The 13,850-nt window shown below is 56.3% G+C and overlaps 1 protein-coding gene across 1 annotated transcript in view; it reads left to right on the top strand.

Moving 5' to 3' along the window:
* The window catches only part of LOC109289345 (protein Hook homolog 2-like), a 168,923-nt gene that overhangs the window by 148,760 nt on the left and 6,313 nt on the right, over positions 1-13,850 (top strand). The window contains exons 6-7 of the mRNA XM_019505340.1: positions 6,257-6,403; positions 13,450-13,527. Coding sequence (XP_019360885.1) covers positions 6,257-6,403; positions 13,450-13,527 — 225 coding nt within the window. The remainder of the gene's footprint in view (positions 1-6,256; positions 6,404-13,449; positions 13,528-13,850) is intronic.

The following is a 13,850-nucleotide window of genomic DNA, read 5'->3' as shown; positions in this document are numbered from 1 at the left end:
ATCACGTTACAGATTTAAAAGTGCTGGAATCTCTCGGTTCCAGAGCAGTTGCCTGATGGATTGGTGAGTAATGTACTTGAAGAGTGCATTACCCGGCCCCAGACTAATGGCGAGCTCTTGCCCATGGCTCTTGCTATAGATCATTCATTGTGCTATTCATAAGCTCTCTGCCAGTTTGTGTCTGGCACGTGTGCTGCACCTCTTGAATGCTGTCTGCTGATCTGATGAGCCCCAAGCCAGCGTCCCCCCAGTTTGCTGGCAGTGCGCGGTAAACAAAGAGAAAGCAGGGTCGGAGCAGCGGCAGTCTTCTCTCACTCAGCAGTTTTGGAGGCAGTAGCGGAAGAAGTGTGAACAGACTCACAGCTCAGTCTGTTGGTATCCCCAGGACAGCGGTGTTGATACTGGCAGGAGAGCGAGCGCGGTGCCTTCCCCTGAATTCCTGCAGAATGTGCACGAGTCTGCAGACCACAGGGTGCCCGGGCTGGAGCAGCAGCTAGGCTCCCTCTCTGCCAGAAGTCAACTGGCCAGAGCCATGGTTGAGGCTGGTAGAGGTCCTGGGAGGTGGGAGCCAGCCTGTGCCTGTTCTGTGGCCCCAGGCAGTGTGTGTCTACCCAGACACGATGATGTGGGCCTGGCAGAGCTGTAGTAGCACAAAGGTGTCCAGGGTGGGACGTTGTGTGAAGGAGCTCCCTGGGTACTGGTCCCTCGAGTTCGTTCTTCTCTTCTTACAGCTTATGCAAGGCAGGCTTCCTGGAGGCTTTAGCCCTGTCACCACCGAGGGCTGCAGGTGCCCCAAGTGGCCCACTGCCATGCCATTTCCGAGTGCCGGGGGTGTTCGTTGGGTCCTCTGTGAGCACTGGCAAGGTCGGTGCTGCTGGCATGTCTGATGCGGCAGTGGGCCCAGCCGGTCTGAAGCCCCTTGCCTTCAGCTCTGTTGCCACCAAAGTGAACAGCTTCCCTAGCGGTGCAAGGCTTGGACATCCAGCTTCCCTCACCTGGGCTGCCCTGTCCTACTCTGAAACCTCGTCCCAGGCTAGCAGCCCTGTGGATTGAGGCTTAGCCCTTGCTCAGCTGTCCTGCCCCTAGCCTCTGTAGTGTTGCAGCAAATTGTTATAAACCTGAACTTTTAAATTCCTTTCTGTTCAGTCTCGGAGGATGGGGAAGTCTTTCCCTGAGTCAGTGACATCCGAGTGGGGCGGCTGCTAAAACTACACTAGAGACCCAAAGTGGTAACAACCCTCTGAGGTACAAGATCTTTCCACACAGAGCAGGGTGCAGGACTTGAGTTACTTCTTCCCAACTGACCGAGAAACATTTTAAGTTTTCCAGTTTACGCCTCTCATAGAAATGTTTTGCTTTTTGAGGTGGGAAGCCTTTTAGTGATACAATATTTGGGGCTTTTAAATAGAATATAATTGTAGGGGAGTTATTTTATAATAGAATATAATTGTAGGGGAGATTTTTTTCCAGCTGCAGCACGTATTTTTGCTGCTGTTGTGGTTGCGCTGAGCAGAATGCGAGCCCTGGTTCTTTGTAGCATTTGCATTAATTGTACAGCCGAAAGTCTCAGGATCTGTTATACACAGAAAGCGGGTGGAGGGACACAGGTGAAGAGAGCGCTGCCAACAAGAAACACGCCGTGGAAGTGAAAATGAAAATTCCCAGCAAGTATTGTCAGGCGGTTTATCCACATGCTCTTTTGCAACACGCTTTTGGTAATAAAGAGTCATCAACCTGTTCTTTCTCCTGACCAACCTTTCTCTCAGCTTGCCTGTACAAAATCCTTCAGTAGCCAATGCTGAACTGAGAATATTCTTCTCTGCCTTCCTCATCTTCTTGCTTGAGTTTTCTTTCTTTAACAAGCACAACAGCATGCTGCTGTATCTTCAAAGAGGAAATTAATTCCGTCCGCAAAAGGGTCAAGTGCTAGAAAGTGCATAGCAATGCAGTTTGCATGGCAGGATACAGAAGATATGATGCTAATAAGATTCTAAGATGAGAACAGCAGACTGGCTCTGGGGATTCAGATGAAGGGTTCTGTAAATTTTAAAAGAAATGGTCTCCAAAAACTAATGATGTCTGCTTTCCAATTCATTAATAATGTGGAGCAGGGAGATGGGAGTGAGAAGCGGGCCATGCTTTGAAATATCAAAATGTAACGAGGAAGAAAACAGTGAGAGCTCATCTCATTGGGGTCATAAAGCTGGGAGAAGGAGGCTGGCTGTGGGGAAGCATCGTGTCAGTGCCTAGGGGGAAGAGAATTGCGTTGCACGGTGTGTATATTTATGGGCAGACTCTCTATGCTTGTGGGTATACAGTTCCTTGCTGAAGAAACGTTGGCGTATCAATACAGCTTTTCTGCACTGCTGTCGAGGGTGATGGTGATGTGCTGCGCGGAGCGTCTGATGGATTCTAAAAGCACGTCCGAATCATCTTAGCATATTTACAAATGGCTCTTTGCAAACCTTGCCCTTCACCTTTTTGCATTGTGTGCATGGAACTGAGTAACAAGAACCTGAACCTTGTTTGTAGTTAATAGTGGAAGAAAAACCCTCAGGCAAAGCCTAATGAACCAAGAGCAATTCTGAGCTCTCCTCTGTAATATCTGCAGAGACTGTGCCTTTCTAAGGGCTGCCTGGACACATCGTGTGACCTTGCTGCTTTACATCATTAATATTTCCCATTACAGGGATGGTGTTTGCATGGAGCTGCTGTTGTGCAGATATTATGCCAGAGTCTCTCCCTCCTGCATGCAGACTTTGCAGCTAATAGGAACGGTCTCTGCTTGAACAGTTCCCAGAATGGGGAGGTGTATGGCAGGAGAGTTTCTCCACGACTCTTATTTTGACAAAGCGGTTGCATTTGCAGAGCGAGGTTCAGGTTTTCCTCCTCCCTTCTCGCTTTATCTGCGTGATAGTTTCTGCTCTCCCCGCCAAGCCTCCCATCAGTGGCGACGGGCGAGGGGTCTGGGGGCGCTGGCTGTGCCTCGGAGCCATGCCCTCACTGCTGGTTCTTTCAAGCCAGCACGCAGCCCAAGCGCTGGGGCAGGGCTCTCCCGCCTACAACACCTCCCAGAAGCAGCCTGGCACAAAGCAGGCCTTTGTGTGTCAGACACGAGGCCTGTGCCGCCACCACCGCTGCCCGGAGACTGACAGCCTTGGGGCTTGCAGCACAGTCGTGCTCTCAGGTGCAGCGAGGTGTGCCCCCCGCCACGCCGGCCCTGCTCGGGCTCTGATGCCTGACTCTGGCAGAACAACCCCCTGACCCTGGTGCAGCTCTGCCCGGCTCCCGACAGCGCTGCCATGCTTGCAGCCTGTGGCTGTGTGGCTAGCTTTCTGTTACTGTGGTCACAGGGTCCCACAGCATGCAAGCCTCGAGGTAATGAATCCTTCCTCTGGGAAACGGTCAGGCTTCCAAGCAGGGCGCAGCAGACTGGCAGCCAGGTGCGGCAGCTCCCCACACCCTTCAGCGTGGGGCATGGGGCAGGGCTTTCTGGGAGATGGCGCCAGCGGTCTAAGGAGACGCTGCGGTGCATTCGGGTTCCCTGGTGAGAGCGGAAGCCCAGGCAGAGGCAGAGCTCAGACTCTGCCTTGCCTGTGCAGCGCAGGCTGGGGAAGACGCCCGTGCCTGCAGTGGGTATACGTGCCATCTGCTTCCTTGCCCTGAGGTATGGGGAGATCCCAGTGCCCCAGAGCAAAGCATGACCCCACTGGTATCAGCCCCCAAACACCACATCCAGCACCTGTTGTTTCCTGCCGTCTGCTTCCCTCTTTCTAGGAAACATAATCAACCCTTTACAGGCTTCCCTGTAAACTGCCAGGGCGGCCCGCCCAGGAGTGCATCAGATCCTCTCTTTGCACCGTCTCTCGCACCTGAGTCTGAAATCCTTCCTGAGAGAGGAGACGGGAGCCGATTTCCCCAGGAAATCTCAAGATAGATGCGGTAACAATTTTCTTTGAGGTTCTTCAGTGGAGTTCCTGCTTGTTACCCAATTTTTCAGCTGGGTGATTGAGGCACATGGTTATAGAACGATTTGCCCGCGGTCACGCGGCAAGTCAATGGAGCAGACAGGATCGTGGCTGCCTGGCTGTGCAGCAGAGGTGCAATTTGTGCGCGTCACGACCGTCTGTGAACATGACAAGCACAGCCCGAGCTGGGCTGCCTTCTTCCAGTGCTTGTGGCCAGGACAGCCTCTACTCTTCAGGGATGGGTTTAGTTTTCATTGCACCTCACCAGGGTCAGTCTGGCTTGTGCATGCAGAGTCCGTTTGCGGTGATGGGAGAGGGGGCACAGTGTAATCTGCACAGGCTTCACAAGCAGCTGCATTGTTTCTGAGTGTTTCTGTCCTTACTGAATGGCCCTGAGGTGTCCTGCTCCCCTTGTTCTGGTAAAGAGAAGATTGGGTGGCTTGTCACCATCATGGGCCAGGACCACATCCAGTAAGCACCATCTCTGCCCCAAAGCACTTCTGATCTAAGGTGGATATGGAGAAGGAGTACAGGAAACAAGGAGATGGGGTCAGGCCAGGCAGGGGCAGGACTCGATTTCAGTGTTGGAGGAGAGATGACAGATGTGGTAGGCATGGGCCACGGAGAGCCTTGAAAGATGAGGGAGCGAGGGGTGCACATGGTAACAGTACAGGCCTGGTAAACTGATCGTGACAGCAGCCTTCTGCACAGGTGTGAACAGGCAAGGCGCAATCTGTGCAGGCCGGAAGTAGGGGTAGCAAGGGAGCAGAGACCATCACTGAAGCTTGGCCCGAGTCCTATCATGTATCATAGAAAATGAGGGTTGGAAGGACCTTAGGGGTCACATCTAGTCCGACCCCCTGCTCAAAGCAGGACCAGCCCCAACTAGATCATCCCAGCCAAGGCTTTGTCTACCCAGGTCCTCAAAACCTCCAAGGATGGAGATCCCACCACCTCTCTGGGTAGCCTGTTCCAGTGCTTTACAACCCTCCTCGTGAGAGAGTTTTTCCTAATACCTAACCTCAACTTCCCTTGCTGCAGCTTGAGCCCATTGCTTCTTGTCCTGTCATCTGCCCTCACAGAGAACAGTCCAGCTCCTTCCTCTTTGCAGCCCCTCTGCAGGGAGTTGAAGGCTGCTCTTCAATCCCCCTCAGTCTTCTCTTCTCTAAACTAAATACACACAGTTCCCTCAGCCTCTCCTCACAAGTCCTGTGGCCCAGGCCCCAAACATTTTTATTGCCCTCCGCTGAACTCTCTCCTATGTGACCGCATCCTTTCTGTAGTGGGGGGTCCACAACTGGACACAGTTCAGTCTTAGCTTCATCTCCAGTTGTTCAGGAAGAATTGGCAAGAACTGCAAGCTGCAGCTTTGCTTCTTGTCAGCTGTAAGGGCTCTGTTTCTGTGGCGGGCTCAGCTGTGCTCATGCATCCACTTCTCCCTTTCCTGCAAGCACTGATGTTAACACTCGCTTGGCCACATGTCCTGGGGCATGTGACGCTCTCATGCTGGAAGCATGTGGCAGGGCAGGGTCTGGCTACGTTGGAGCTGTGGATGTTCTCCAAGGAATGGCATTGGCCGTGTCCACTGCTGGGGGCTGCCTGGTGCTGCACCAGCTCCCTCCCCCCGTGGCTAAGGGCATTTTCTGGTGGGGCAGTTCTCCCCTGCTTCTCCCTTGGCTGCCAGAGCCCAACTCACTGAAGTGCCAGACATGCTGCAAAGCCAGGGTTTAGATAGGGGAGACAGGAGCAGAGATGGGACAATTTATCCTGCTACCCTGTCTAGCTGGCAGCGATCAGTCTGTACTGACTAGGGTGCACTCATCACATGGGGGACTGTTGCAGAAGCTGCCAGTGGTGGGCAACGGGAATCTGAGAGTTTCATGCTTGGCATTTAGGGTCATGGAGCTAACGCATTCGCTGGGTAGCTCTCTGTGAGCATCAACTCTGAATTATCAGCATTGCTGATTTGTGACTCAGTGCCTTTAATGTCCTGGAGTAACCCCTGTGGAGTTGAATGGGGCAGGCCACACCTGGCAGCTGCCTGCTTCAGGTTGTCTGTAAACTCCAGAGATGATTTTGCAGCAGCTTATTCTTGATGTGCCCTTGCCAAGTTTTCCGAGAGTTGTGGGGCTGGCGGCATCGTTCTGACGAAGCTTAGATCCTGGGGGACAGCTCCGGTCGTCAGACTGCAGCGCGTAAGACCCCTGCTGTGGGTAAAGCTGCACTCTGCACTTGCCTGCCAGCCCCTCCTGCTCCAGGGCATCACACCTCAGCTTTCTCTCTCAAAGGTTCTGGAGAAAGAAGCCAAGATCCAGGAGCTGCAGCAGATCATCACGGGCCTTCACCAGGAAATTTCCCTGAAGGACTTGGAGGCAGCAAGCGAAATACAAGCGAAGCACCTGTTGGAGACCAAGATCCAGTCCCTCCAGCAGATGGTAAGTGCCCTCCACGGCCCGTGTGAGCTGTAGTGCGGCCCTTCACACGCTCCCTCCGTTTCGCGGCTGTTGCTGTCACTGGTTCTGCTGGGCTTCTGTCCCCGCTCCATGGAGCCGGGCATGGAAGTGGAATACCAGGCGTTGCAGGGACTGCAGCTTACCCCTTCCTTCTCTGCGGCCAGCAGCTACATGTGCAGAAGTGCCCCCTTCCCTGGCCTTCTTGCACCATGCTTGCCAGCGGTCTGTGCCAGCTGGGGCTGTTGGCTGTGTGGCTTGTCCCTGGCAGGCACTGTGAGCAGCAGGAGGCTGGCATGCAACTGCTTGTATCTGAGGTGCCCATGGCAGAGAATCTCTTCAGGAGGGCGACTCTGGTTGACATTGTCAATGGTGACTGCATTACCTGACACATGTCACTCAGACCTGGCTGGGCCTCTGTTCCCTGGCAGTGAGGATGTCTACCTGCCTGGCAGGGTGCAGCACATGGCTAAGTAATGCTGGTGCAAGGCTGTGGTCGGTGATGTGGGGAGCAGGAACTTGCAGTTCCTGTCTTCCAGCATGAGGCTTGGCCCCCACAAGCCAGCCTGCTGCTAGGGCCCGCCAGATGCGCCAGGCATGGTTCATGTGGCATGCCATCCTCGTCACTCCACCAGAGCATGCAGCATCCTTGCAGAGGCTGAGCCATTCAGAGGTGGTGCAGTCAGTCCCTCCCTGTGCACTCAGGTGCAAATCCCTGGCTCCATATAGGGCCTGCCTGGGCAGCCATCCTAAGCAGGGCCCCTGGTCCCATGCTGCTGGGTGCCAGACTCCCACAGACAGGTGTTCTTCTGAGGAAGTGTGTAGGGCCCTGTCTGGCAGCTGCCTCCCCTATGCACGCCAGGCAGATAGCAGAGAAGCCATGTGCATGCCTCGACTCTGATAGAAACCTGGTCACTGCCAGTGAGGCCAGAGGGTTCAGGCCCTATCCTCAGATTTTGGCATCTCCCTGCTGGGGAGGGGATTTCTGCACCTTGGGGTGGCATTAACCTTCTCATGACCCAGTGCATGCAGTCTGCCCGGTATGTGGTGTAGGTCAGGGAAAAGCCCATTGATGCGAGTGAAATCGTAGGGCCAGGTGATGCGGCAGGTGAGGGACGAGCCCAGAGTCCAGCCTGCTTGCTGCATTGGTGTATTTGAGGGACACGGGAAGACGCTGTCCTGATCATGCGTCCAGTGTCCCTGCATGGCACCACGTGGGCACCCAAGCATGTCTCCCCATGCTCCTGCCCCTCTGGGGCCCCTGGGCCCTCTGCAGTGCCCACTCCTGGTGCCAGAGGTCACTGTGACCGTGCCGGCACGACCTGCACAGGTGAGCTGATGTCACAACACAGGTGTCAGGCTTGCACAAGACCACAGGCGCTCACTTAGCCAGCCTGATCCCCACCCTGGTGCTGAAGAGCTGAGCCACGGCTGCTGTCTAAAAGGCCTGAGCAGCCTGGAGACGGGCAGTGGGCAGGCCTGCGCAGCCCAGGCCCTGTGATGAGGCAGGGCTTGGGGGCAGGCGAGTGGCAGGGCGGCTGCTGCAGGAATCTGCACGGCCGCTCTCCTGCCTGCTAGCTCCTTTGCGTCTGTCTCCAGCTGCTGCCCTTCCCCTCCCCTCCCCTTGTTATTCTCCCTTTGACCACTTTTCAGTGCACGCAGGTCAAGAACTTGCCCTGCGGAAAGAGAGAGGCTTGGGTAGAAATTAGGAGGTTTAATCAAAGGTCCAGCAGAGACTGCTCCAGCAGAACGAGCTGCCATTCGAAGGTCCTTGCCTCTGTCTCCCTACGGCCAAGGCCATGCACAGGGCCTGGGGCAGGTGGGCAGAGGGATGGAGGCGGCAGTCACGCTGTGCTGCTTGCCCCTGCAGCCCACAGCCCCAGTCCTACTCTCGGTAACGGTGTGGGAGAGCGGTGGTTCACAGCCCCCCTTCCATTCTCAGAAACTGCCACGTGCTTTGGACCACAGGCACATCCCGAGGCATCCCCAAGGGAGGGTCTGATGGGGTCAGAAGATGTGGGCAGAGGGGAGAACTGGGATGAGGCAGGTGGAGTTCAAAGGTCCCAGTGGCCAGCGTGGCACGGCCCCTACCCCCTGGCTGGTACGCAGTGTAGGACTTGGAGTCCGTCAGCTCCGCAATGAGCTGGGAGGCGGTGGAGGGCAGGCTGTGCTCAGCGTTGTTCATGCCCTCCCCAGCAATGGGGGCTGGCTGCGTGCAGCTGTGTGAAGTCAGGGCCCTCCTCTCCTTTGCCAGGGTCTGCAGCCTCCTGCTCCCACCTCCCCAGGCCAGTGCCTACCCCATGTGGACACCCCGCAGGCTTGCTCGGACCCCTCCACGCTACCTGGGCAGGTGGGGGCGGCAGGAGCAATCCACGGGGCTGCTTGTTCTGTTGTTTCCTTTGTGCCACAGACCCTGAGCGAGGCAGAGCCAGAGGCAGTGGGCGCGAGAGTCCTGTCTGAGGGGAGCCGGCGGGGGGAGAGCAGAATAGGCTGTGAGATCTATCGCTGGCAATTTAGATTCAGAGACATTTCATCTGCAGTTCCCTCAAGTGTTGAATTGAATGAAACCAGCACAGCAGCGCGCAGCTGGGGGAGGGGCTCTGAGCGCTCCCAGCAAGCCAGGGAGAGGCAGGCAGCTTGTACAACACATCACACCCTTGGGCTGAAATTTGGATCCATGCGGAGCCAGGGCGAGCCGCTGGCAAGGCCCACCCCATGCTGCAGGGAGGGTGGGCTCTCGCGATACGTGCTGCATGTCCCGCAGCTGCATCACTACCGGCCTTCACGTGCCGCCAGTCGGCTTTAGCTTGCCAGGCTGTGCAGAAAAGCTTGAAAAGGTGATTTGGAAAGGCTCAGAACCCAGGAGGGAAATGGAGGGACTCCAGTGTGCTTCATCCTGTCACGCTCAGAGTCTTTGGGGCTGGCTTGCGATTTCCAGAGGCATTGGCAGGATACTGTGCACAGTCCCTAGGCTGCCCTTGCTCCCGCTGCTCTGGGGCCTGCATGCTTTGCCCCATATCTGTACCCAAGGTATGTCTTCTACCTTCGCCAGATGGAGCAGGGCCTGTCCTCATGGCATCTCAGTTCAGCTCAGCTCAGCTCGCTTGCTTGGGGGATGCAATGTGAGCCCCCGCAGGGAGGGTGTGCATGTGGAGACCAGAAAAAGGTGATAAAAAAGGTCTGGGTTTGCCTTGTGTGGGGCATCCCCTGGGGAGCAGAGCCTTGTCCCCAGCCCTTCCTGCTGCTTAAACCAGAGGCGAAGGGGACGCAGGGCACAGAGGGCTGCCGCTGCGCAGAGGTGGGTGTGAAGCCCATGCAACACCTGCGGGATACTGAGCGGGAGGACACCCTGCTCTGAGTTTGGCCGCAGTGACATGGGGATTTCACTGCTCCCGTCTGGAAGAGGGTGAGGCGCTGTAAGGGGCAGCCAGGCCGCAGCCCGGAGCTGTCCCCAGCACCATCAGTCTTGGCCAGCGGTTCTCCGCGTCTTCAGCCAAAGGGTCCCCTGGTTAGACTCGGCCCTCTCAGAAAATGCCAGCTCGGAGCTTTCACTCTACTGCTGACTACAAAACAATAATACAGCAAGTCTTGTGTCATGGAGAGTTTGGGCTGTGGCAGGTCAGAAGGCTTTCAGCACTCGATTCCTGTTCAAAACCTGTGGGTTTATCTTTGTGAATCATGTTTGCACACCTGGCAGCCCACAACAGGGATCTAGGGGCAGCCCAGGTGCCGCAGCACTGTCTAGCACTGGCCTACTGCAGCAGTTTGAGTCACTGTAATGCTCTGGTACTGTCCATGTTGGGGTCTTCCCCTGTTCAGGGCCCTTCTCACTGCCCCTTCCCAAAATCATCCATTGTGCGCGCAAGCGTGCCCAGGTGCACCCATGCATGGGGAAGCAGGAGCCACTGCTTCAGCTACACCAAGCAATTAAACTCTGGCTGCTGAGGGATGAGCAGGAGGCCCTGATTCTCTTTTTCTTTGCAGTAATTGCCTCAGCAATCAGCTTTGATCACCCAAGAGCAGAGGAGATGAGTGTTGCAGGTTGACATCAGTGGTTTTAATACATCCATTTACATACGCGGGCGCAGAGCAGTGCACAGCGTTCCAGAGCGTCTCTGACCCAAACCATCGCTGCTCTATAGACACCTCATTTAATTTAATACCTCGCCACCGCTGCTGAAGCTACAGGACAGGGTGGGGGATGGATAATCAAGCCTCGCTTGCTCCCTGCAAATGCCTGTAGAGATGACATGAAAGTAATTGCTTTTGAAAAGCAAAGCAGAAATGGCACAACTGATTCCACTTAAACGAGAGGAGGGGTGGGGGACACTCGCCCAAAACGTGTTGCCCTCTTTCCAGCTGCAAGCAAATGGCTGCCTGCATCTGTATGGGGAAGGGGAGCAGTGGTCCCAGCCTGGTAAGAGGGTGAGGAGCTTTCTGATCGCGGGGCTGTCCGTAGCAGGGCAGAGTCCTTTGTCTGACTATGCCATGAGCCTCAGAGGTGCTGCAGCCCTGCCCTGTGGCTCCCTGTGTCTGTTTCTTTGGGCACAAACAGCTGCTGTGATGGCTCATTCCCCTGTTTTCAGGGGAGAGGTTGCTGCTCTGTTGTTGCAAGTACCAAGTAGGTGTGCGGCATCTCCCCCTGCCCTTCTGTCCTCTGGCAGGACAATGCTGAGCTGGCCACAGCCTCTGGCAGCCAGTCTAACTAGGCAAGGTTCAGGCCAGGTCCTGGGCTGCTCCTAGCTGGGGGTCCTCTCTGGTCTCCTAGGTCTCCCCTCCTGCGCTGGTCACCTGGTTGCACCCTGCTCACCCTGAGGGGCAGTTGCCTCCCTCCTGTTCAGGCTGCAGTCATGCCCCTGACGCAGCCTGGGGAGACACTTGGACACAACCCAATCAGCTGAGGGGACAAGGGCAGATGCCGTGGTGGCATGTGCTGAATGGGAAGGTGCTTTGCACCCTTGTTCCCAGAGCACCGCGCCACGCTGCATCCTGCATGGTTCCACTACGCGGTGCCACAGCTGTTCTGTCGTGCACCCGGGCGGCTGTGGGGCTGAGGACACGATGGAGTGGCGAGTCCCACTGGCCAGCTGCGTGTCAGCTGTGCCAGTGCCCAGCTCTGAACATGCTGCTCCTGCGTCCTTGTTCTGTAGGACTGGACGGGCCAAGCAAGCCTGGCTGCCATCTCCAGACCCTTTGCCCGTCTTGTCAGTCCTCTCTGAGGCAGCCACCCATGTTTGCTCCATCTTCTTAGGCAGTCTTGGGGTGGCTGCTTTGTGGTCTTGTGGTCCCCTGGACATCCTGCATCCTTGCAGCCAAGTGGCATGGCAGCACAGGCTGGGAGTGCTGTTCAGCGGTCTGTCCCTGGGCTCAGGGGCAAGCAAATGGCTCCTCTCCTCTGCACAGCTGCAGGCTCTGGGCCTGCTTGGACTTGCCACCCTGTCAGGCTTAGCCCAGCCAGTGGCCTGGGGAAGGGGCTGCCCTGAGCTTGGCTGGTCAGGGCCCCTGCTGGAGCGGGGCAGCCAGCCCCAGGGTTGAGCTGCTGGTTCCCTCCTGGGCACGGGCAGGGAATCGCCCATGAAACCTTCTAATAATGAGGTTGGTCTCTGGGGCAGGGAAGACTGGAAATCCCAACCTCCCAGGCAAGCGGTTTGCAGGATGTTCCCAGCAGTTACCTTGAACGTGCTGACCTGGGTGCCAGTCTCAGGGCTCCCAGTCAATAACAGCATCATTGTGTCTCTCAAGTCCGTGGGTGCTCAAAGCACTTGCAGAGGCCATTTCCATCCCTGGCACTTGGCACAAGGGTGCCTGGGTCGCCATTGAGCTGCCCATGTGCCCATGCTGCAGGCTGGCTCTGGACGTGGGCATGGCCCAAGTTGGGCACAGGCTGCTCCCACAGCCTAGAGCAGTTCCCTCGACAGCCAACATGGGCTGCACACGTGACAGGGCTTGGAAGGAGCCACATGTTGTGCTCGCAACACAGTCTCCAACACAGATTTAATTTAGATGTTAGTAATTTATGTTAATTATATGCAAATTAATTATTAATGTATTTATTGGATGTTGACAGCTGGGTGACAGTCTTCAGTAAATATGTTTTGCTAATCAATTAGCTTTTAATTAATATTAGAATTCTCACTGGATTCCATCAGCTGGTGGCAGAGCAGTAATCGCACACGCCTTGGCTCCCGTGTGCTGGCCAGCTGTCCAGGTGCCCGTCGTGGGGTGCAGCCAGCTTCAGCCAAGCTCTCCAGCTGGCACGGGGGTGCTGAGCCTGGTGGAGGTCAGGGGAAGGGTGAGCAGCCAGGCTGCCCCTGGCACAGGAGTGTGAGACAAGAACCCCTGGAGCCCAGAGGATGATGCTACCTGGAGAGGGGTAGTGCAGGTGTCAGGCAGATGGAGCCTGCTCCTCATGGGCTTTCTGGGCAGACTGCCCGTGATGCCATGCAGTGCAAGGGGGCTGAAGGGCCAGGTGGAGGAGGTACAAGCTCGTCACCATGAGTCTGCACAGCACCAGCACAGTGGGCCCTTCCTGGCCCGTGAGGCCCTCAGGCAGGCAGCAGCACCAGGCCCTCCTCAGGATCCTCCTCTGCCTCAACATCCTTGCACCCAGGCCAGTCATAGCAAGTATATCCTTGGCATGCCCCACAGCTGTGCTAGCAGCAGTGCTGTGGCTTCCATGATGCACGGTGTCAGCGAGTCCTAACGTTAGCTACGCTTCAGCTGCGGGGAGATGATGGAAGCCAGCCCCTGCCAAGGATCTGCACAGGGAGGGGTCTCTGGCCTTCCCTTCTGCCCCTTGCAGCCAACTGGCATCCACACAGCTTCCTGAATGGGCACTGGGCACATGGAGGTGACTTGGGGTTCATCAGCGCAGCAGCTGCAGGGGCCACGATGGGTGCCAGCCTTGGCGGCTTGCTGGTGTGCACTGGGGGCAGGGAGCAGAGTCCTGGAGCACAGGAGGTGCCTGGGCCGAGGCTGGTGTGATTGCGGGGGCTAGCACCTTGCTAACACCGGCAGCGGTCCTGTTCCAGGTGAGCAGCGCCTTGGCACCGTGTTGTCCTGAGAGCCAGCTCTCCTGCTCCCAGGCCAGCAAGCTCCTCAAGGCAGAGGTAAAGGCCCTTGGCAGCCCCACCTAAGCCATAGATTATAGATTCATAGATTAAGGGTCGGAAGGGACCTAGCAGATCCTCTAGCCCGACCCCCCGCCAGGGCGGGAGAACAACAAAAACCCCAAAAAGAGAAATGGGACTCAAACGAGTCCAGCTAGGTGGGCATCCAGCCTCTTCTTAAAGACCCCCAGGGTAGGGGCCAGCACCACTTCCCTTGGAAGTTGGTTCCAGCTCCTAGCCGCCCTAACGGTGAAGTAGTTTTTGCGGATGTTCAATCTATACCTCCTCTCCAACAGCTTGTGCCCATTTCTCCTTGTTATGCC

Source organism: Gavialis gangeticus, unplaced genomic scaffold, assembly GCF_001723915.1.
Source record: "Gavialis gangeticus isolate Ggan-Ray unplaced genomic scaffold, GavGan_comp1, whole genome shotgun sequence".
Lineage (NCBI taxonomy): Eukaryota > Metazoa > Chordata > Crocodylia > Gavialidae > Gavialis > Gavialis gangeticus.
Note: the sequence above shows the minus strand (reverse complement) of the source record. Positions and strands in the feature narration are given on the sequence as shown.